This window comes from Cylas formicarius, unplaced genomic scaffold (assembly GCF_029955315.1).
Source record: "Cylas formicarius isolate icCylForm1 unplaced genomic scaffold, icCylForm1.1 PGA_scaffold_10__41_contigs__length_53128322, whole genome shotgun sequence".
Classification (NCBI taxonomy): Eukaryota; Metazoa; Arthropoda; class Insecta; order Coleoptera; family Brentidae; genus Cylas; species Cylas formicarius.
Window position 1 is genome coordinate 33,260,065 of NW_026844214.1, and position 24,615 is coordinate 33,284,679.

The following is a 24,615-nucleotide window of genomic DNA, read 5'->3' on the forward strand; positions in this document are numbered from 1 at the left end:
ACGCAGTTAGCACAGGTTTTTAACAAACTTGGGCGCAGGCTATTGACATAGACATAACGGGTCGATTTTTTGCGAACTATGATGTTTTAAATGACTGACCTACAACTGAAACATTATTTCCAGTATTTATTTGTGGTGACTTTAGTTATAAATTTCTTTACCACAAATCTCTAAAATTCGTGGTGTCGGAGACATAGCCGCCAACCTCGCTTATTTGCCCACCCTGTGCCATAAATACACTTTTAGTTATGTTATAATACATAAATAATACACGCTTAAGAGTGACGTTAAAAAACCTCATTTAATTTTTTTTTTACAAAAAGAACATTTCAATCATCATTTTTTAATTATAATTAAAAATTAAATGAAATTAAATGAAATTAGTAATTTCTGATCAAAAACGATTCAAAAATTTTTGCACTTTAATTTTCCGTATATTTATTACATATACTCCTAAAAATCTCTTTTTTTTAAAGGTTTTCTACTCTCTACTCTAAAATATCCAATTATTATGATTAAGCGTGCGAATAGCGTCACTTTAAGACGGCAGCTTTGTTACTCGTGGTCGCCAACTATTTCGATCATGTCCAGTATTTTAGTTATGGGTTCGGGGGAGATCCGATGTTTTCGGTAGATTGTAGCCATGATACTTTGACGTTTGTCAGTTCTGACAGTGACGGCACACATCCTTCAGTAACACACACATTGATAAACTTGTCGGCGAGTATCAAACTTGTTGCTTAATATACTATGTCCCTCAATTAAATTATAAAAATTTTACCTAAATTCACTTACAACGACTTCCACTTAAATCTTTCTCAGCTGCGGATTTTTTTTTAATTTACAAAACAATATTCTTTTCAATAAATGATAAAGCGATATTTAGTAAACAACCTCTTATGTGAACAGTCCCTGTTTGAGAACTATTTAAATGCAATGTTTGAATCAAACCTATGCTAATACAATTATTAATTTACGTAAATCAACCCCACCTACACAAATGTTCAAGTGCATCGAAGTCATACATTATTAATCTAGAAAAGTATACAACTTAAAATTAAGTGATGCTTTGAGTTCGCAAGACTTTTGACAACAAAGTAAAACAAACTTTATGTTTAACAAGCTATTCGGTATGGCAAGTTAAATGCTTAAAAACTTTGTAAAATAAATTTGAGGGCGCATTTACGCAAAGTGAAAAGACTTCTAAATTTTCAGCCCTCTTTACCTTTAATGAGGTATATTGTTTAAAATGACTGGGGCTGCGTTTACCCACATTTATTTTTGATACACGTTTTGTGATATAAATGATTGAAAACTGGAATGAACACATTAAACAGACAGTAAACCCCCACAATCTTTCTAGGATGTAATTTTTTTTATGCATGGTGACCAAAGTATAAAAGATACTTAAAATTTTAAAATATGCATACGTATTCAATGCCAATTTCAAGTTTAACATTTATGGAAAACTATCAGATATAGGCATATTCTATGTTATGCAGGGTTAAGATTTATTATCGGTAGAGACTCATTAAGTTCTTGAAAATCACCATTTATTCGTTTATAGTTTGTAAATTTTATGCTAATAATCGTTTTTTCTTTTGCAAATTTGCTCTATCCACTAGAAGTGATAATTAATGTGAATTTTAAGTAATTTATTGATTATATTTTGAAATCCAAACCATTTAAAATTGGAGTCTACAATAATACAACGTTTATGAACTTTTTCAATTGTCATCGATGGTAGTTGATATTCTAAACAAATTTAAAACGCACACACAAATAAATTTCGTTATACGCTATTAATACTTATCATTTTTTATGTGTCAATAATTAATTTCTCGAATACCGCTAAATATGAGGGTGAGAAAATATGTATTATATGGAAATAATTTGAATGTTTTGATTTTCAAATTAAGAAGAAATTCAAGAAAAAATAGTCATGGTAGAAAATTTCGTTTGACATAATTTTCTAACATTTTACATTGAAAGATCAAACACCTATTTGTTCTAAACCGAGGTTTGTTTTACCTGGTTAAACTAGCAAACAGTTAATAGTAACGGGCTAACTACAAAAAGTTGTAAGTCCCTTCTTGCACAATACTGTCAGATTAATTGAAAGTCATCACTAGAACGTGAATGATTTTACAATTTCCATACTTCTCGGAGAAGTGGATTATGAAATCGACAGGATATAGTAGATTGGTAGCAATGGTATTTTTAAAAATACAACTTGTTTATTACACACAATACCCGGCGCACGAATTTGTCTTAAGTCGGTTATCATCGCAGAATGTAGTAAAACTAAAACGGAAGAATGCAACGGAATTATGAAGAACCGTTGCAAAGTAGCACTTCATTAAAAAGCAATTCCCGATCCAATATGGACACAAAGCTAATAAATTAATTCCTTTCTTTCATCTCGGACTCTTTCAACTTTCAATATGTTTAAGTAGATCTGTATACATTAATTTATTCATTCACTTTGTGCGACGCAGTGTCTAAAGCAAATTATTTTCAAATGCGCTTAATGACGCAGGTTAACCCATTGCTTATCGCTTTCTTTTGTTGTCTTCAACAAGAAATTAAACTGAAAAACATGTTTTCTGTCCTGGTGTTTTAGATCGATTTGGAAACCCTGGAATCTCCCTGTCTCGCAATCAAGTGGTCAGCAGCATGCTCAGATGTGGTATTTCCAGTCGGATATGTGGTAAGCAAGTATTTGCCTACTTGAAATGAATAATTGAAATAATACGAATATATAACCTTATTTTATTTAACTCTATAATTCGGTATGTAATGCCTCTTAAAAGTTAATTAATGTATGCCTGTTATTTTCTTATTTTTTTGGGTCTACCTTCTAGAGAGCCTTGACTTTTTCGGCGATTTTTGATAGTCTGATATGTATGATAGTGATATATAATTGAGTGAATTGAGTTTAAAAATTGCCTCCATTTACCAAAATGTTTCATAAAGTTAGTAGTGGATTTTATATTTTTCGTATTACTTTGAATAAAAAACTTGTTCCATCAGGTTTGCAGCGTTGAGAAATTACTTTTTGGGAGCCTGAAGGATTTATTGTACTTCATCTCTCTACCAAACGTTTGAAATTCATGTCAAAGCAGCGGCATTAAATTATCTCCATTTTTTATGCCATCATTTTAACAAAAACTACTTTGGAATGTATTCCGAACACGTAACACAGGTTCTTAAGCACGATCTTGCATCGTTTTTGCCGAGAAAAGTTTAACATTAAAGTTGGTGACTGACATTTTCTAATTTTTCGCTATGCACATTATTTTCAGTACTTCAGCTAAATTAAATGGCTAATTTCACGTCCATTAAATTATATAATTTTCAATGCATTGTGTTGAATTGCGCATCTCATTTTAACACAGGTTCTTAAGCACGATCTTTCATCATTTTTGCCGAGAAAAGTTTATTTAACATTAACGTTTGAGTGGATGGTGACCGCCTTTTTGTAATTTTGCACTATGCACATTTATTTTCAGTACATCAGCCGAATTAAATGGCTAATTTCACGTCCATTAAATTATATAATTTTCAATGCATTGTATTGCATTGCACCTCTTTTTTATCCAAGGAGATTGTAATTTTTGATATGTAGATAAAGTTTGCTAACGATATACCGTTTTTACAACCTTATGGTTTTTACTTCGCCTATTGTAAAGCGGAGAGACCATTCTTTTCAGCACGTGTACCACAAGCCAGAGCCGTATTTAAGATGTTAGCTGACAACTGTGCCATGCGGACTGTTGTATTTGAAGAGTAGGGAAATTTTCTTTGATTAAAGTGTTATGTTGATTCTTATTAGTGTGATTTTTATAAATCTTCCTAAAACAGTCCCTATTTGAGATAGCTTGATTTCAAGTTGAATGTTGAAATTACAATTTTAAATGTGTTTCTGTTTCTGAAATCGAATTCTGGGGAAAGTGGAGCCATAAAATTAACGTCCGAGATGACTGAAACACCGTATGCCACAGTATGCGACTTAGTTGTGAATAGTGTCCAAGAAAGGAAAACGGGGAGATATCGTGGGGTCCCAAAAAGTCTACTTGACATGCACCTTGCCGGAATAATGAGACTGTTGATATATGAAGTGTTTTAACAAGTAAAACTTTACGTGAAGCGTTGCCTACTGTTTTGAACATTGACTGTTGCTAATAATTGTTTTTTATTACAAAACCATTAATAAGAGACAAGTTTTGATGGAATCAAGAAGTATTGCGGGGTAGAGGACAAGATATTTGAGAGAAATGCAAGAAAGTCGTGCCCATCATGTATTTAGATGAGACCTGATTTGATAGCTACGATACCGTCAAGAAAGGATGGACTGATGATTGATGAGTTGGGGCAAACGAATTGTCATACTACATGCAGGCTCTGAAGCTGGTTGGTAGATATTAATTTGTTGTTTTTGCAAAATATGTCAAAGAAGCAAAAACATGACAGCAGATATCTATGAAAAATGATATTCTGAAAAACTGCTTTCCAATATTCCACCAAACAGTTTTGTCGTGATGGACAACGCCAGCTACCATTATGTACAAGCGGAAAAAATACCGAATTCGTCATCGACCAGTCTTAGGTTACGCGAAGTATACAATTCAACCATTTCGCAGTGTCGTATGACTCTAGTAGCAGCTGAAAACGTAGAGCGTACAATATCTACTCTCTCTGCTAAGTATTGCGGGCATACGACAAAGAGTTTTGAAGAACTGGACACAAATATTTTTTAAATTTTTAGATAATACGTCGATAAGGGAGCAAATTTTATATAAGTGTTGGGCTTTTTCGTTTATGTTAAGGATGGGGATTTTACGATTTCCGTACATTTCAGAGAAGTGGATTATAAAGTCCACTGCATAAAGTAGGTTGCCAGCAGTGGCATTTTCAAAAGCATAACGTGATTGGCTAGAGCTATTTTACCCCTTCGACATCTAAAACACAAAATACGACTTTACGAGTTTACTATTCAAAAATTATAAACACAATATATAATAAAAACGTGGGCTGTAGGTCTCTTGCATTTTTTCCAAGCCAACATTTTGTCGGTTCTCCCTTGAATATGATGTCATTAATGTTAAAACTATAGCTTCTTCGTCCAAGCTTTTGTTTTTATTCATTATAAAATTGTGGTAATTATATTTTGATTTTTCAATTTTATTAGGAATATTGGCAATTGTGTGTGGCAATGGTATGCAATATGGAGTGGATTGATTTACTTCAAAACTTCGTGCGCTCTTAATTTGGCTTAATTTTATAACATTATGCCACCACCTCCTATACTTAACATATTTTGATCGTGACATGTGCCAAATAAAAGGGTCCACTGTACGATCTGGAAACCCGTAGGAGATACGAAAAAAAGTTTTGTACAAAAGTTTCCTGGATTTTCTTGAAGATTTAAAATATTATAATTTTGTTTATACAGGGTGTCCCAAAAGTGTCCGCTATGACATCAACTTGGTTATTTTAAATGGAACAAACTGTATATTTCGGCATTTTGCGAATCATTCCTATTCGAATTTTGCATAGTTTATGCCGAACTTGAGGTTATGCGATTTTTTTTTAATATTTTGATTGCCCCATATAAAATTGTGTTGTGACGCTACTGATACAGGCATTGCAACGGAAATTTAACCGCAGACTAAGAAGATGATACACTACTCAATCAGTTGACAGAGGTGATGCCGTTTTGGCGAATTCAATTAACAATATCTCAAGATAATTCCCGTATAAATTCTTGTTGAATTTAAAGCTGCCCACATCAGTTTTTTTTTTAATGGAAAGACATGATACTACCTTTTCTAAAGATATAATGCTGCATTCTGTTTATATAGAAATATGAAAAATAACGAAAACAAAGAGAAATGTTAAGTTTGTTTGTTTGAATATTTTAACCAAGGATTCCAAAAATGTCGAAATATGCATGTTGTTCCATTTAAAATAACAAAGTTGACGCCGGAGGAGACACTTTTAGGACACCTTGTATCAACACAATTATAATATTTTAAATATTCAGGAGAGTCGAAGAAACTTTTGTACGAAACTTTTTTTCATCTGTCCTATGGGTTTTCAGATCGTATAGTGGATCGTTTTATTTGCCACATGGTGTACATAGGTGAAGATAAGATTGGAATAATCCGTTTTACTACTAACTACACCGTTGAATGCGAATTAACTGATTGTCATGGACCGGACATATATCGCTTGCTGTCTGCCATCGTTTTTCTACTCCGGAATACACAAAGTTTGTTTGCGGGCCCCGCATCAGAACTCCAAACTGAATTAATAGTGAAACGGGGTGGGGCATTCATATTAGGCATGCATTCAGCACTGGGATATACAACATTTCGTCAATTGGATTACAGATTACCATCCGAGGGCGGCCAGTTGCGACGTAAATTGTGGCATGAAACTTTTTTATAATTTTTGTCTATTCGATTTTAGTGTTTGCCTAAACTCAAATCACAAATCTACTGCTATTTGTCAGAAATTAGTTAATCTTCAAGACCGATACAAAAACACGTTACAGATAAATAAAACGTATTTTTGAACCTATAGTAAACCCCATCTACGATACCACTCTTCTCGGCAACTGATAGATAGGTGGAAGGTTTGCAAATTTTGCAAGAACTTTATTTATTTTTACCAGTAAGCTCTGAATGGGGCTAATGCGGGCGAAAAAAATATCGAGTTCAGCGAAAATATAAATTGAGTTTATATTTATTTGTACGGGAACGTTAAAAAATAGTCTTTCCGCGAAGTTTCAGTATTTTCGCATGAACAAAGAACAATTTGATTTTTGTTTGGTTGTTTCCAAACGACAAATATTTGATACGAATCGGAACAATATTATGTAAATTTGGGTCAAGTGAATTGTTTGCGCTTCGATTTTATACGATGGGGCAAATTTGGGGACCAGGTAAAAACATCCGAGTCGCCAAATAAAAAGTGTTTTACACGGCAGCAATTCGATAGAAGTTTCAGTGTATAGAACAACCTAGAATTCTGAATTTCTGAATTCTGAAATAGCAAATATTGTGGGTTATGAATTTAAAAAAATTGCTTTCATTTCATTGTACTTGAACTCTTACCTTTTAAATATATTTATTTGGCTAGTTTCTTTCTTGTTTATTCAAAGAAACTTAAAATTTGTCATACTAAAGAAGTTGTTTCCATTGTGGTTACAAATTTGGTGTAGGTAAATTTGCACAATATTGGAAAGCTATAATGACTACCTAGTGCTGCTGCGGGAGGCGAAATCCTTTTTTTAATTCTATTGTCTGAGATATATTTCATAAACATGTTAGATCTCTAACATTATTTCTAAATTTAAAGAAGCCTACGTGGATCTTAATTGAGGGGTTGATCATCCAAAATCCATCCAAAAAGTTCTCTTCTGCATTTTAAAACTGCATTAAATACATTTTAAATTGCGGAAAGCACAATTTTTAATTAAATAAACGAAACGAATAATTATTCTTACTTTTTAACGTAATGTCGATAAAAAAAGAACGCGCACAAAATAAAAATGTTGCATTTATCATAACGTCGGAAAAAAGTGGTTAAAACCCGTAAATAACCAATAAAGTAATATAAGAGCGAAAATTCATAAGAGGTGCAAAAATACCTTATCAAAATAATTGTGCAGTTTCATGTTCAACTTTAAATATGTTGAAAAATAATGATGATTGAATCGTTACCCAGAAAGAGAATGTTACTCTCGTTTGAAGTATAGAAAAATAAAAAAATTGTACTAAAATGTCAATTCCACTAGCGACGAATAATTTATATAATATAATATTAAGCTAAATTTAGTATTACATACATTTTCCACCAAAAACATTTTTTAATTGCTTAAATGAACATCTCTTAAATCAGTACAGAGACCTATTTTATCTAAATAATTTGGGTTAAATCCCAACATTTTATGCTCAGTACATTTCAGTTTGTATATTTCTAATGATTATTGGACCTTTTTTAGAAATTAAGGGTAACTGTAAACGGAAAAAATCACTTTTAATTCACTTGAAATCAAATCCGGAAAAATATTACAGTCTATTAACCAAAGTGAATGACAAACAAATGAAATGGCTAGTTTTGGTTAGACACCTCTGCGACGTTGGTAAGCGATAAATCATTCTTGCGTTTCAAAGTAAATGGACGAGTATAGAAGTATAGTACATGTTTCATATTTTTCAAAATTATTGAATGAAGCATATCATGAAGCTTTCTCAGGATCAAAATGCAATTATATACCGGATGTTTCATTTAAAATAGTAAAAATAATGGCGACCTCCTATTTTCAAATCAAAGAAAATCCTTATTAGTGCTACATCCCAAAAAATCAGAACTTCGTTTCTATTCACAGAACCTTCCTTCTACCAACGGCTATCCTAAGAAACTCTGCGTTTCTAATATTGTAGGATGGCATCGGATGCTCACTCCCCAAAAGAATAAATATGTAGTGACAAATGCTTATTTATCGTTGCAATTTAAACGATATCAATAAGTCAGAAAATAAATCCGCGCTGTTCGCAGAATTCGAATGCACATAAAACAAATTCTCTTCGCCGTAAATGTGCGCTATATATTCCTTCAGTTGCTAAGCGTAAATAAAAACAGTAGTAACGCTGCCACTACTGGCAAATAAAAATTCCGGTTAAGTGTTGCTTTCGCAGAAAGTATCGTGTGAAAAATGGGTTTTTGTCGCAGCTGTTTAGTGTGTTATTCTACGGCCCACGTTTAAAGTTTTGATGGGGCGTCTGATTTAAATTTAAACCTTTTTAAGCCATCTGCGCCTAAATCTAAAGGTATAACAAATAATAACAAAACAGAAAAATTTAGCTTAAACACATACGATATATTTGTAAATAAAGATATAATTATTAAATATGTCTTTAAATGTGGGAGACAAATCGTGGATATTTCGACGCTTGGATTGCTGAATGCATTTCTAATGTTTTATTTAAATTTGCAGACAAATACACGATATAAGTTTTGTTATCAACAAATGGAATAAAAAATTCATAAAAAACGCATTAAACTCAGGATCCACAAAACCATTGCCCAAGCCAATCTTATAAATAGACAAGGAGAAAAAATAGAAATGGTATAATTAAAAAGAAATATGGAGGCTAGAAGGATTAGTAATTAGATTATGAGTACTGACCCAAAAGTCTAACGGTAAGTCCTTTCTTTAGGGAATCATGTAAGACAGTGATCAAATCCAGGTCTGACCAGTAACGATTTGTAACCTCGGCATTCAAAGCATAGTAAGGGGTGTTTTTTTTCGATGTATAGAACTTTAAGTTACAATAAAACAACGATGGATTATTCGATTGACATGAAATTTATTTATCCGAAAGATAATCTTGTGACATTACATTTTAAATATGATTTCTGGCATATGACCGCCACGGCTGGCGCGGATGTAGTGCAATCTGGACGTCCAATTTTCGACGACTTTTCCAACATTTGTGGCCGTATATCGGCAATAACACGGCGAATGTTGTCTTCCAAATGGTCAAGCGTTTGTGGCTTATCCGCATAGAACAATGACTTTACATAGCCCCACAGAAAGTAGTCTAGCGGTGTTAAAACACAAGATCTTGGAGGCCAATTCACAGGTCCAAAACGTGAAATTAGGCGGTCACCAAACGTGTCTTTCAATAAATCGATTGCGGCACGAGCTGTGTGACATGTTGCGCCGTCTTGTTGAAACCACATCTCCTGGACATCATTGTTATTCAATTCAGGAATGAAAGAGTTAGTAATCATAGCTCTATACCGATAACCATTGACCGTAACGTTCTGGCCATCATCGTTTTTGAAGAAGTACGGACCAATGATTCCACCAGCTCATAAAGCGCACCAAACAGTCAGTTTTTCTGGATGTAACGGTATTTCGATATACACCTGAGAATTAGCTTCGCTCCAAATGCGGCAGTTTCGTTTGCTGACGTAGCCATACAACCAGAAGTGCACTTCATCGCTAAACAAAATTCGCTTATGAAAATCGGGAACAACAGCAATCTCGTTTTGGGCCCATTCGACGAATCTACGCCTTACTTGATGATCGTTTGGCTTCAATTCTTGCACGAGTTGGATTTTGTAAGCACGTAAACCAAGATCCTTCCTCAAAATCTTCCATAAAGTGGATGAACACAGATCCAGTTCCTGTGCTCGATGGCGGATAGACTCATTCGAGTCTTCCTCAATGCTACGCTCTACAGCAGCAATAGCTTCTTCTGTACGCACTGTACGGCGTCTCTGGGGATGCGAGTTATCAATAAGAGTAAACGTGGTGCGAGAACGTTCCATGGTTAATCCAATTAACTGCTCTGATGGACGATTTTGGCGACGATAAAATGGACTTAGTGCGCGATACGTATTCCGCACAGAACCATTATTTTCGAAATATAATTGCACTATTTGCAAGTGTTGTTTAGGCGTGAGTCTAATGATGATTCATGATGAATTGCCAAACCCAACTGAGAATAAATCACTTGACAGCTGTTAAATCGGTCGCCATCTTGAACAGTAATGCCAACTTAAAGTTCTATACATCGAAAAAAAACACCCATTATAATTTTGGGAATAATCGGTGTTTCGTTTGAAACTTTCGTAATACTACAATAAATGGTATTCTTGTTAATATTTCGGAGCATTTCACACGTCCCGTCAAGATTTTATGCAAGAAAAGAATATCTAGTTACCACTCTTCGATCATCCAACGTTAAGAGTTAAAAATGCAGAGTTTCTTCTCTAAGGTCACTTCAAGATCCCTCATTTTTGTGAATTTTTTCTTTGAGGTTACTTGCTGAAACTAAAGTGTTTCTTTAGTTCTCTACGTTTAACAGTTTCATAAAAACGTTTTTGTAAGATACATTCTATAGCGGAGTTTCGAAACATTTTTGTTTACCCAAGGTGGACCACATTTTTTTAGATAGATAGTCCCTGTGCACAGAACAAAATGGAATGTTTTTTTTATTTATATTTTTTATAATATTAAACTGACTAAGACCCGTAAACGAAAACAGATTTAGCTCAAAACCAATCCAGATTAGTTTTCACCTTGTTGATAAGTTTAGGCGTAACCATCCTACCATCCTTTGTGGCAACTTTCATTTCATAAAAACGCAGCCTTGGGTCATGAAAGCCTCTACACGCTAGGTTTACTAATAACGGACATCGCCATACAGCCATCGAAGATGGAACACACTGTACTACTACTCACTGCATTCACAAGATATTCAATATTTCGGGTCCAGTTTAGGTCAAGACACTTCTTAAAGTCAAGAATTACTTCAAAACAATCTTCAATTCAGGAGCGATTTTATGAAGTGCCGGAAGTGATATTGATGTTAATTGAATAAAACTCCTATGGCAAGATTTTCGAAATAAAAGCAACTTTCTTTATAAATTACTTAATAGAATCGTAACGCAAATATAAAGATGATAGTAACTACGCCGTTTTAAATAAAGAACATATATTTAGAAATATTGTTTTATTTGACAGCATATTTATTACCTTTATTTCTTTGATTCTTTTATTTTGACATATTTGTATTTGAAAGCCATGAAATGGCACCTTTCATGACTACCCGCTAGCATAATCATTTTCGCGATTTTTGTGATTGAAGTTTTAGAAAACCTGTTCAATATTCAAATGTGGGAATGATTTTCTAGGGATTTTTTTTTCAAAGACGTAGGTGGTAAGATTCTTGTCATTAATAAAATATATAGTGAAAAGTACTATTTGCTGCACTTATTACACATGTCGCTTATTTTAAGAAACGCGCGCAACGGTTATACAGGGAAACCACGTTTTTGGGATTTTACAGTTGATATAAAGCAATTTGTTCTAACGATCAGTACATCCTAAATTGCTTCTTTTTCGAGGTACAAAAACCTGGTACACCCTTCATACACGATTCATAAGCTGTATGGATATTATAGTATGTTATATCAAAGTTCGGAAAAATATTTCTTTCTAAAACCATTTATATTTAGAACATTTATATAAAGAAATAAAGGAAAAAGGCACTCTGGAAAACCAAATAATAAAAATGGAAAACAAATACGCAATTGAAATTAAATCATACTAATATGAGGTAGAAAATGTTTATGTTTGTATTTCTCTCTTGTTACGTACACCTGAAGTGAAGTGGTCCAGTTTTAAATTCATGTTGACTGCTCAATTCAAAAAATACTGATCTTGCCAAATCAATTTTCCGGCAGTGTAACGGCGAAGTAAATAAAATCTATCCTCGGCTTTCTACCCTTTGCGAATACATCGAACTTCACGAACAAAATAAACACAAAGGAAGCAAAATAAACAAAAACCAGACATCGGAGACTCAGTAAATTAGAAGTGCTGCAGGTTAAAGATGTTTCGGTTTGAAAATATAATATTATGAAATAATATTCACTTCCGTTCGTGATATTTTCTCATTTAACAATTTGTTAGATCTAAATTTTGCAATAAAGTAAAGAAAATATTCGACGTTATTAAAGTTTGTTAATTTGTTGAATTTAGTTATTACTATACTAATTTGTTGTAAGGGTAGAGGATTATCTAAATGACTTACTCTGAAGACATCTTGGTGGAAAGAGTTTTAACTATCGCCAATTTGCGTTCTAACAATTCTAAAATGGTCTGTGGTGGTCATGTGGCCCAAAGATAAAAACATAAACCATTCCTAGGTACAACCCGAAGTCAGCCGCAAATCCACAACACTAAAGGTGCATTTACAGCCATTCTAACATATCCCTTTTAATAATTAAAATTTTAAAAAACAACATTAGATTGGCGATCTCTAACTAAAATTCTATGCTAGTATTACACTATTACAACCCTTGTCGCAGATCATTAGAACAATCAATATAATTATATTTGTTGAAGTTTTTATTGTTTAGAATAAAAGGTTCCACCATAGTTAAAAAAATCGTTGCGCAGTTTATTAAAATAAAATTAATACAGATCAACGGAACAACGCGTTGAGAGTTCTTATATAACTACCTACAAACGGTCCTACAAAGTGCATCGTAGATCCATGTGGTCTATATTATTTAGAAGTTCCAATAAATCACAAAAGGGCATAAAAGTGATAGCAACATTTAAATAACGAAATGTCTAAAAGATACAAAGTAAATAATTCTCAACAATATTACATAACAAGATTTTAGTAATGTTATAATCTTTTTACACTCAGTTTCTAATCAGAATAAGTTTTAACATTTCCATATAAGCTGCAGGGCAATTAAAATACATTTTTTGTTCTTGTTATCTAAAAGACAAGTTGAGAAAGTTTTCTCAAAGTAGTGAAATATTTCAAAATATCTGAGATGTTACCTTGATAAAATATTATTTATATCAATTAATAAATTTACCAATCATCCGAAGAATTATTTAGTAGTTTGCTAGGATTTTTCTGAACCGTCACTTATGCTAGATTCGCTTTGAAAGATCGTTTCTGGATTTAAACTAGAATTACAATTTTCAAAACGTCACAACTTTTTTTCCAAGAATCCTTTTGTTAATTTTCAAAGGGATTTGAAATATTTTCGAAACTATCATTTTGCAAATTTGAAACTTTCTCCAACAAATTCTGATTTACAGACGTTAAAGTATCATTTTGAGAATCAATTAATAGATTAGGTATAACCTGAGGATTCTCTGATAAGTGCTCGGGAAAATACAATATCCTTGCCTGATTTAAATTATATGAACTGTGATCCACAATTTTAACATATTTTAGAATTTTAAGGAAATTTATAAAAATTATCAGATCTTGATTCGTGACGCTTTGGTAAAAAATTATATGCTGGACTAAATTATTTAATGAAGTTTCTGTTACTTTTCAAAACTGAACCATTTTCTAATTTTACCAAATAAGATCTTTTTTGATAATTTTTCCATTTTTCCAAGGTGTTTTTGGTTTTATTTGAATTGTTACTGGCGTATCATTTTTTACAAGTGGAAATTGTCTTTTATTTTTGCACTTGACTTCATGTTTTTAAATTATTAAAAAATTTATGTGATATCTCTGGAACTATGCATCTAAGATTTCTATTCATTCAAGCATTTGCTAAATAACATTCTTTCAAAAGGTTTTTTACTGACTACACGGATCTTTCTACTTGACGACTGAATTGTGAAAATAAAACAGTCGCTTACAATAATTCCAGGAATTCCAAACCTAGCAAATACCGACTTTAATTTAGGAATAATATTTTGTGATGCCAAATCATCATTTGAATTGATGGCCTCAACAAATTTAGAATAACAATCCATTTATTTATCTCCCTTTATCTAACCTTTCCACACACTTCTTTCTTTTGTTTCTTGACTACTCCAACTCGATTATCAAACTCTTGACTGGAACCTTCGGCACTGTACTAACACACAATAACGCGTTTTACCACAAACCGACACTCAATTTTATGTACTGGACGCGCGTTTCGCCAACCAAGTTGGCATCTTCAGGAGAAGATTAAAACTTTTAATTTTTTTTTAAGTTTTAATCTTCTGCTGAAGATGCCAACTTGGTTGGCGAAACGCATGTCGAGTACGTAAAATTGAGTTTCGGTTTGTGGTAAAACGCGTTATTGTGTGTCAACTCGATTATGTTCGATTCTCTTTTTGAGCGGTAATTCTAAAATTTTTGTTTTTGCTGTTTTGCATTTAATGCTTTTTATTTTCTTTATAGGAAACTATATATTGACTTAGTTCAGTTGGTTATTATGTATCTGGGAGGACAACGTTACATTATTTTAAAATCGAAAATGTGCCTAGAAAACTTTTCTAGTTGACCCAATAATCCTGTTATGTCATCACTTTAATCCAAGTTGTTCAGTATTCATCGACCACCACCGTTATAAGACCACCGTACCCCCACGGTCCTTAAGTTTTCGAAAGATAACACCTACCGAACTCCGAACATCAAAGCGGAATCCTTCTCAGGCCTTAAACTCACAAATTTGCATTATTTATCTTAACAGGAGCGAAATTTTAAGGCACCTCACGTTTATATTGACGCCAACTTCTCGGCTTCTTGCTTCTAAAACTTCAATTTATTTTATATCTCGATGTGAAGGAGCGAGGGATTGAACTGTTTCATTGTCTTCGCTATTGCTACCTGATAAGTAAACTGAAGTTTTGTAATTATAAAGCTATTCCGAGAAAAACTATTCTAATACATCCTTATAATTATTTATTGCTTAGTTTGAGAAATAACTTCCCGGAAAGCAACCAAAAAAATACAAAAAAAGGTCCGTTTAGGGCAAATGTCGCAACACGTATTTTAAGCTGTACCCTGGAGAATTGCGAATATAGAACAAACATTTTCGTGTGATAATATTCAAGCCGTTAGCATCAAACTCCGAACACTCTGATCCAAAACTTCGACCGATATTCTCTCGCATAAGCGTTCCCAATATAAAATAAAAATTTAAATTGTGGAAGTTTTCTGCGTTCTTACTTGTCTTCGGTTAGAATATTGGCAGACAAATTCTATAGGATTTCTACGCGAGACGCATATTCTGCTGCAATTTAAGAGCCGTTCTGAAAAATAAAAGAAAAAAAGAAGAAAATAATTATTAGTAATCGGAACATATTTATAGGCGAAATAATGGATATTAACTACGGAGGGCCTACAAAATGGATGACATAATAAACGACTAAAAATCAGAATTAAAAGTGTGTCAATTATTTTCAATAAAACAGCCATATCATGCCAAAAATCGTTTTTTTGTAGATTGAGTCTCCTTCTTCTTTGAGAATTCGGACCTCAAATTATCCAACAAATTCAGTTAAAACTTAAACAAATGTGCGGGGCTAAAATAAATCCGAAAACGACTGACGATGCAATCTACAATAAGAACTTAAAATACTATACAAGTTAGGAACAGAGATTTAGAAAAAGAATTTACGGCAATTCGTATAATTGTAATTTATTAATATTTTTTACCAGTTCAGTTATAATGCCAATAATATGTTAGTAGATTATATACCAAACTTCGGCATACCCCGGCCTCCAAGGGCGAACTTGATATAGCGAAATTACAGATTCCTAACTAAACATAGTTGCGCTTCTCATTGATAGATGGCAGCACAGGTCCAAACTAAAACTACTTCGCTGCTCATTGACAGATGCAGATAACCACAATTATAGATCTTGACTAGTCAAACACGGCGAAATTTCATTGGTCAAATCTTTGATTAGTTACCAATTCGTCATTAGGTCACCTATGCTGCCATGTGTCGCTGTCGGTTAGAACTTTTGCAGTCATCTTTTGATGAGCTGCTAGTTAGGAATCTGTAATTTCGTTTTCTCAAGATTTCAAAGGATGACTATTTAATAACTAACCTAGGGTACTATATTATTTAAGTGCACTCGAGCAGAACATATTTTTTTACATACATATCCCTCCCCAAAATAACTTTGTACTTCATACGAGATTTAAACCTGATGTGAGAGGTATAAAAACAATCTAAACCGAATAAAAAATTTGTTATTTCTTGTTATTATTAAAAATGTGAAGAAGTCACTGTTCATATATGAAGTATGATGCAGAGGGCTTTAAATGTTCGGTGTATCGTTATTGATTGTATTCTAATTAGATATATTCATTTTCATAATTTTCCGGCACTGTTTATGCAATAGGTGATATAATGGCAATAAATTACGCGTAAACGGTGATGTTCAAATCATGCTGCGCTTTTGAATTGAAATATCATCATTCTGTGTGTAAATTCGAGAATAACAAAAATACAAAAATACAAAACGGCAAAGTTTCATTTTTGCTCTATGCACTTTAATCACCAACTCATAGTCATATTAATCAACCATTTTTTCCATTTAAATATTAAAAATGACTTACAATAACATTAACATATTAATTATATTTTATCGGAATAGAATAACTTGCATTTTTATCACAAGCAGCAGAAAAAAGCAATTGTTTTTAGCTACTATTGATTTTTAGAAAAATAATGTTAAATTGATTCGAAAAAGTTATTTTTCTCATTTTTATAACTAACCCTTTATTGAATTTATTATTTATTTATTTAATTATAAAAATAATTTTGGGTGTTTTTTTTTTGCATAGTTATAGTAATTTATGCAAAGCAAGTTATGCATGAGGTTAATTTCGCAAGAGCGGAGCGAGATAAACGACTAACTGAACAAGTATTTCAACATGTTGATTATTTATCTTTTTGTACACTTTTGCACAATGTCACGAATGAGTTAACTAAGTTCAGAACTGACAATTGCCAAAATACTATCATTGGGTAAAATCTAGGGAAAACATCCGATCGCTCCTTATTCCGTGGCTGGCGAGGGCAGGTATAATTGGTGATTATTGGCTATTTTAGAGTAGGGAGTAGAAAAATTTGTATTATTGAAGTTTCTAACAACCAATAATAATTTAGTTTTAACTAGCTTCATTTTTCCTTTGTTGTGTATAGGGGACTCATAATGAAACAAATATAAAACTCAATATTAGAATATTATGCTTAATTAGCTTTTAGCATGAAAATGTAACCACGATAAAGGCGAAATCCAGCCGAAGCTTCGAATCTATTTTTGTAGCACGTAATGTCTTCAGTCTGTTTCCAAACTTCGTCATTATCCAGTTTCAATGTTATATCAGCGTTATTGAATTTGCATGTGAAGGATGAAGCCATTGGCCTCGCACTGGGAGTAAAACAAAAATGCATATTCCTTGTTACACTCGACTTTTAGCGAAGCAGCAAACGGTCGGCTTTATCGCGTCTTTTATGTAAACAATCTTTTAAAGGAAAGGGGATTTTATGGAACCGCATAACGTGTACTGTTTACACAAAGTTTTAGTGTTTCGCGGAAACTCTTGTAAAATTGCATAGAAATTACTTTGAAATCAACATTTTTCTTTTACAAATCTTACTTTGATTGTTTTCGGTATTTGCTCATGGGTCTCCAATTTTATGCTGCGCTATGGCTACATTTCCGAGGAGGTTTTGAAAATTGAATGATTTCTAAACAATTTTTATCGTATTTTGTGTTTTTGTAATATCGACGTTTCCAAGGTTTACAATTTTTCTTTCCTATTTTCGTGCATTTAGCATATTTTGCGGTTTAGTTGTCAAGATATTTGTACAGATATAAAACTTGGCCAACTTAAAGAAACATTAATATAAAAACTTCTAAGCGGCATAATCTTACATTAGTTATTTACGAACGAATTACACATTTTAAAGTAATTTCCAGCCATTTCTCGTGCCTAATTTTTAAATTTAATATTTTGGTAAATTATTACAAACAAAATAGAAAATTAAATTAGCGACAAAAGTATGCTTATTGTAAATAATATTTCAATTGTTTTTTCCCCTGAATGTTATGTGGATTACTAGTTATAATGATGCATAATCTGGGCCGATTCTTAAAAAAAAATTATTGTCCCTGACTACTTCTGCAGTAGGTTTCATAACAGAAGCAAATGAAGTTATTAAATTTTTTGCTTAATTGTTGTCAAATACAAACTTTTAAAAAAGACTGGATGTATAGAGATAGACGTGTTTTCAGTAAGAATCCGCGACATCTAGTTTTGATTATTTTTAGGGAGCCTAGATGACTAGATGAAAACCATTTTACTAGTGACTCGACAAATTTCATTAACAGATAATATACCTGCGCATACCTTTAGAACCTTTGCTACATTATTTACAAAATCTCACTATAAAATAAATTAGCTTCAGTCAGAGAAACCATAGTGCTATTATTGTAATCTGGAAATATGACTTTAATGATTTCAGATTAATTTTGATAATTGTACAATCGAAAGCAGCAAGCCTTCAAAGACCACTACAATTGATAGTAAAGAGTAATGGTTCATTTCCCGTACTTTGTGGTATATAACAAAATTAGTCTCGCTTAAAGTTTCCCGATCCTGACCTATCGGGGCCGGTCAGTAAGGTAGCTCCCGAAGAAAGAGATATGCATATTGTTATTTTTTACTCTCCACAAAATTAAGTTATTGTGAATTACTATTTTAATTTTACAGATCACTGGATCGTCTTTCTATGTTTTAAAGAAATTTTGTTCCTTTTCATTTTTACGTAGCAGACTATGGGCAAATCAAATTAATCTACCCACAAAAATAACCCAAAATTTTAATTTCAATTATCTGTTAAATTCATCCGTAAAATTGTGACAGCAAAACACGTATTGCCGCTCTTTTAAATTTTGTGCTGCAACGCAAACAAAAAGCAGTTTTAGCGAAAACCGTACGGGATTCCGCCCCTTTCAAGCATATACTTCAATCCTCTTTCTGAACGTCGAATTACTGTTATTCGGATCTTGATAAAACCTCACAAAGGATAGGAAAACGGTTAAGTTAAAATTTCCCGACGTTTTACGTTTACAAAATCAAGGCAGGCCGCTAAAGCCAAAACAAACAAAAAAATGCACAACGCTGTATACAAGCAAAACAGTTCTTGGCATGAGACTTTGGTTGGTTTGGTGGTTACATGATTTTGTTAGAAGGAATACAATAGCGCAGGGAAAAATTTGAGAAAATTCTATAGCAAGATAAATGAAATACATCTTAACATACAATAATAGATTATAACAGAAATTATGTATCTGTCTTTTTGTTGATGTGAGTATTAGTAGTATATTATGCAAGAGGCTTTTAAAAAAGACACTTTAGTTACACATACCCAAATATGCACTCATGAGAATTGCGCAAAGGTCACTTTAAAGTGTCAGTAAAAAGGGTCGCGAGCCAAAACCTCAATTTTTTAAGTCACAATTTTTTCATTACAGTTGCAAAAAAAGGAAAGTATACGACACGTTTGTAAAACTTATTGCATAATTTACTATTTTGGCTCAAAGTGGTTTATTGTTTATTTATTTTTGAGTACAATTATATGGTAATTTTCGATTACGCATGTTGTTGATATTGTGCTGATACAAAAAAAATATAATATAAAAAGGCATATATATATTAGAATAGTTATTAGTCATTATCTCTGTACCAATCTAAAGGAACATTGTATTGTTTTCTAAAATAAATATTTTTTTATAAAGCCTTGGGAAAATAAAAAAAAGTGGTGCAGTCGGTAGGATTCTTCCAGGGTGTTGTTTTTGAAATTCGGGCATACGTCTGTGACAGTTTCTCATGAAATAAGCCAGTCGCCCAAACAGAGTAACACACGCGGTCTGTATCTACAGTTAAGAAGGATCCATAGGACCTGGAGCAATACCGTTGGAGAAGTCGCTTTTACTTTTCGTCTTTGACCAGACCACTACGAAGGGTAGTACGCGAGCAGCTTGGTTGGAACTTCGTTAGACGGTATATATACCAGAAGGACTCTTCCCCATACAGGAGCGAACTATACTAACTAATTGCCCACGATGAACTTTAGAGTTTAAAAGAGGGATTCCTGTCTAAATAAGTTCAAATTTCAAAAAAAAAAGTGAAGAAATTCAGTAATAGACTAGAAAACATCACTTATCCTTGAATGAAAGTTAAAAACGACACTTGTAATCTAAGTGCTACATCCAAGGTAAATATTAAAAATATTTACATCTACCCATCTTATTAGAAATAGGAGAGGAAATTAATTCAAACGAAAATATGAATGGATGGAACACTATCACCACCTTATTAAACACTTTATTAAACAAAGTGGTACTTTTTATGTGAGATATTTTAATAATGATGCTTCTCAACAAGAATATGTTTCATTGACGTTAAAGTAAAAAATTATTGATGCCGCGGAAGATTTTTTTTAACCCATCCTAAAGTAAATACGTGGGACCAAAAGAAATTATCGCTAAGATAAAAATTTAGTAATCCAATTATAAGATCAAATTGACACCAACTCATCTTCTTAACTAGAATCAAGAGTGAAACAGTTTAAGGTTATATTCAAAAAGTTAAAGCACTAAAAATGCAAATAAATAGAAAAATTAGTACAGAAATTCTTAATGACGCGTTTCGACAAATTTTAATAAAACAAAATGAGTTGATCGCAACTCAAAATGTGTTAACAAATATTTCAAATAAACCAAGAACGTTATTAATAATACAAAATCCACAAAATTTGGACGCCGCTATTGATATACCAATTATAAAATATTAACAAGTCGGAATAATTTCAAAAACAACAAAATAACCCCTCTAACCGTTATCAAAAACCCTCAAACTTTAATATCAATCCGAAAAATTTGAAATCTCTGCAACCTTTTAGAAAAAAAATCTATACCATTTCCAAGTCAGCCAATACGCCACAAAAAATAAAGCATTTTTCCCCACAATCAAAAAATACTTTCGGCCCTTCCTATAAAGCTCCAAATTAATCACAACCACCTTTTGGTGTACCAAACAAACCACAATAGCCAAAACCAATGTCTGGTGCAAGTGTTATACTAAAAAAACTAACCAATCAATTTTCAAACTATTTCCGACTTCAACAACCACAACAATATTCTAACCAATTCCGTCAACCACCAACAATTTGGACATCAACCCCAACAATTTAATTAATTTAGAAAACAACATAGACAATAATCCAGATGGTAACCCATATGATTTCGAATCTTACCTCCAAGAGTACAAACAAGAAGAAGCTAATGATATACAAAACGAAAACCTTGTCGAGCAATTTTCAGGTGCAAGCATTGGAAACTCATGTCTCCAATAAAATAGTTTTTAATTTAATTAATTAATTAGAACCCATACTACTACACTTCAAACTTGTGCTGGATCTCGTCAAGCTACTAATAGAGCAAATATTCCGTTATTATTATGTTTCGGTATTAGTAAAATAATTAAATTTGTCCTCTATTAATTAAATTAGATCTTAATATCAATCGAAATAATCATCTACAAAAAATGACTATTAAGGAATTAAATTCTCTTTTAAAAAAATGTTTATTAATATACATATACATATACATATATATATATATATATATATATATATATATATATATATATATATATATATATATATATATATATATATATATATATATATATATATACATCCCGCTATCTTCCGAGCGTCCTTTCATGGATCCGTCTCTGAGCGTCCAGTATCGTTTTCTTCAAGATCCCTACTTTAACAAATGAATATTTTGAAGTTTTATAAACGAGATGGCGTTGAGTTTCCTTAGGCCAGATTTTACGAAGATCATTTTTGTGAAGTATTATGATACTTATATGTCGGCGTCCTTTTATAGAGGTACCTTGCTAGCGTCCAATATACACGGGAAAACTTTTACATTTCAGCATCCTAGCGTCCGTATGTATATTTTTCATTTATTGGGCAGATTTCTGAGCGTCCGAGCAACGTTGCCCGATTGATTGTGTATTAAAGTACATATAAATAGATATGGTCTTTAGAACACGCTTCTCCTTTTTAACATGACGGTGCACAGTCGAGCGGGTCGATTCATGTTTTCGCTAGATTTTGAAAAATGCTTTGTTGCTGTTTTATTTTTTATTTTATTATATATGTTTTTTTGTAGATTTGGTAGTTTTTAAAGCTCTTTGCTAAACTTAATTTCTTTGTGTAGATGTTTTCTTTAACACGTCGCCCGATTTTGGAAAGTAATTCTTGAATTCTTTGATTCTTGAATATGTTTGCCAGAAATATTGCACATATATTTACGTTAGCCAGGCGCTGCTTGGACATAAACCTAACCAATAATAATAATAATTGAAAGCAAATACTATTATTAATTTTTCAAAGAAACTTCCACAGGCTACTGTAATACTTTCTACAAAACTTCTGGTTTCCTCCTGCGCCGGTTTTTGCTGAGTCGAACTTGCTGACGTTTCGCCAATCTTCCTGTTGGCTTCTTCAGGGATTGAGTGAAACTGGCTCGCATTTTACTCTGTATCTGTATATATATTGTTTGAGGGGGGCGGAGCTAAATGGGGGGCAAAAACACCGTCTCGGATCACTGATTCCCATGTTGGTGACAGGTAAAGACCAGAGTCGCGGTTAAGATTCTTTGGTTGTTTAGAGATTTGTTTGATTACATACAAGAATTCGCCAACAGCTGATGAATTTATTTGTCTTAGTCGTAAGGCTCTTTCGTGTTCTTTGAGCCTAGTTGATATTTTTCGTCCGGTTTCTCCAATGTATTCTTTGCCGCATATGCAAGTGGAGGATTGCTTTCGGCCTCATTGCTATTGGAAGGTTGTGGTGAAGTGTATTTTTTGATCGAACGCTTAATATCTTTAATGTGGAATTTATTAGAGAGAGAAAAGCAGAAGTAAGATGTTTTAATTCTGGGTTCAGTGACTCGGGCTGAGATAGTTTTACGGTTCTGTAAGCAACAGAGTTGACAACCGATGACTTTTGGGCCAGATTGTGATGTGTATGAACTTAACATATTAAATTTGAAAAGTTTACCTCTGCTCTTCTCTCTAATAATTTCCACATTAAAGATATTAAGCGTTCAATCAAAAAATACCACAACCTTAAAATAACAATAATGCCAAAAGCAATCCTACACTTGCCACTGTGGCTCCTTCCTTACATTCAAAACATCACTAACCACATATCAAAAGTTTTAAAACCAGATTTACCACTTGTCCAAAAATTTCTCAACACCTTCGGTCCGTCAAAGACAAAATTCCATTTGAGATGCCAGGAGTTTACAGCATTCCATGCATATGCGGCAAAAAATACATTGGAGAGACCGGACGAAAAATATCAACTAGACTCAAAGAACACGAAAGAGCCTTTCGACTAAAACAAATAAACTCATCAGCTGTTGCCGAACACACTCACGATACCGGCCATAAAATTTTATTCGATGAAACTAAAATTCTTGCATGCAATCAGTTCTTCCACCAACGAAAAATCCGAGAGTCAATAGAAATCTATAAACAACCTAACAATCTTAACCACGACTCAGGTCTCTACCTGTCACCAATATGGGAATCCGTTATCTGAGACGGTGTTTATGCCCCTCATTTAGCTCCCCCCCTTCACCAATGCCTTAAACAATATGCCAGCAGGTACAGAGTAAAATGCGAGCCAGTTTCGGTCAAGCTCTGAAGAAGCCGACAGGATAATTAACGAAACGCCAGCAAGTTCGACTCAGCAAAAACCGACGCAGGAGGAACCCAGAAGTTTTGTAAAAAGTAAATACTAATATTTAAATATTATTTTTTTAAATTGTTTACTAAGTTCTTGACAGTTGACTTATTTGCAGATCAATAAATTATGGTACCAAATTAAGAAAAACTGTTAATTTAGAAATTATGTAATATAATTTCAACTGGGCAACTGAGGCAATATTACTGTGTTGTTTGTGCTTAATGTTGGTCTAAAATGGGCCGATGTTAGTTATTTGGAATAATTAGAAGTTACTATTTTAGTTTAATTAAAAAAAATATAAAGAACACAGACAACTGCGATGAGAACCGCATTCGTTACTCGTTAAAATTAACGTTTTCTTCAGAAGGCTATTTACAAATCTTCTAGATCCCTTCTGCATCTTTTGTTTATAAATAAAGCTAGCTGACGTTTCGCCAATCATCCTGATGGCTTCCTCAGAGCTTAAGTGAAGCTTG

The 24,615-nt window shown here is 32.9% G+C and overlaps 1 protein-coding gene across 3 annotated transcripts in view; it reads left to right on the forward strand.

Moving 5' to 3' along the window:
• Positions 1–24,615, forward strand: part of LOC132708052 (uncharacterized) — a 122,709-nt gene that overhangs the window by 57,305 nt on the left and 40,789 nt on the right. For 2 of the 3 annotated variants that reach the window (XM_060680159.1, XM_060680156.1), the window contains exon 4: positions 2,624–2,710. The exons of the other annotated variant lie outside the window; for it this stretch is intronic. In XM_060680159.1, the coding sequence (XP_060536142.1) occupies positions 2,624–2,710 (87 nt within the window). The remainder of the gene's footprint in view (positions 1–2,623; positions 2,711–24,615) is intronic. 3 annotated transcript variants of the gene reach the window in all.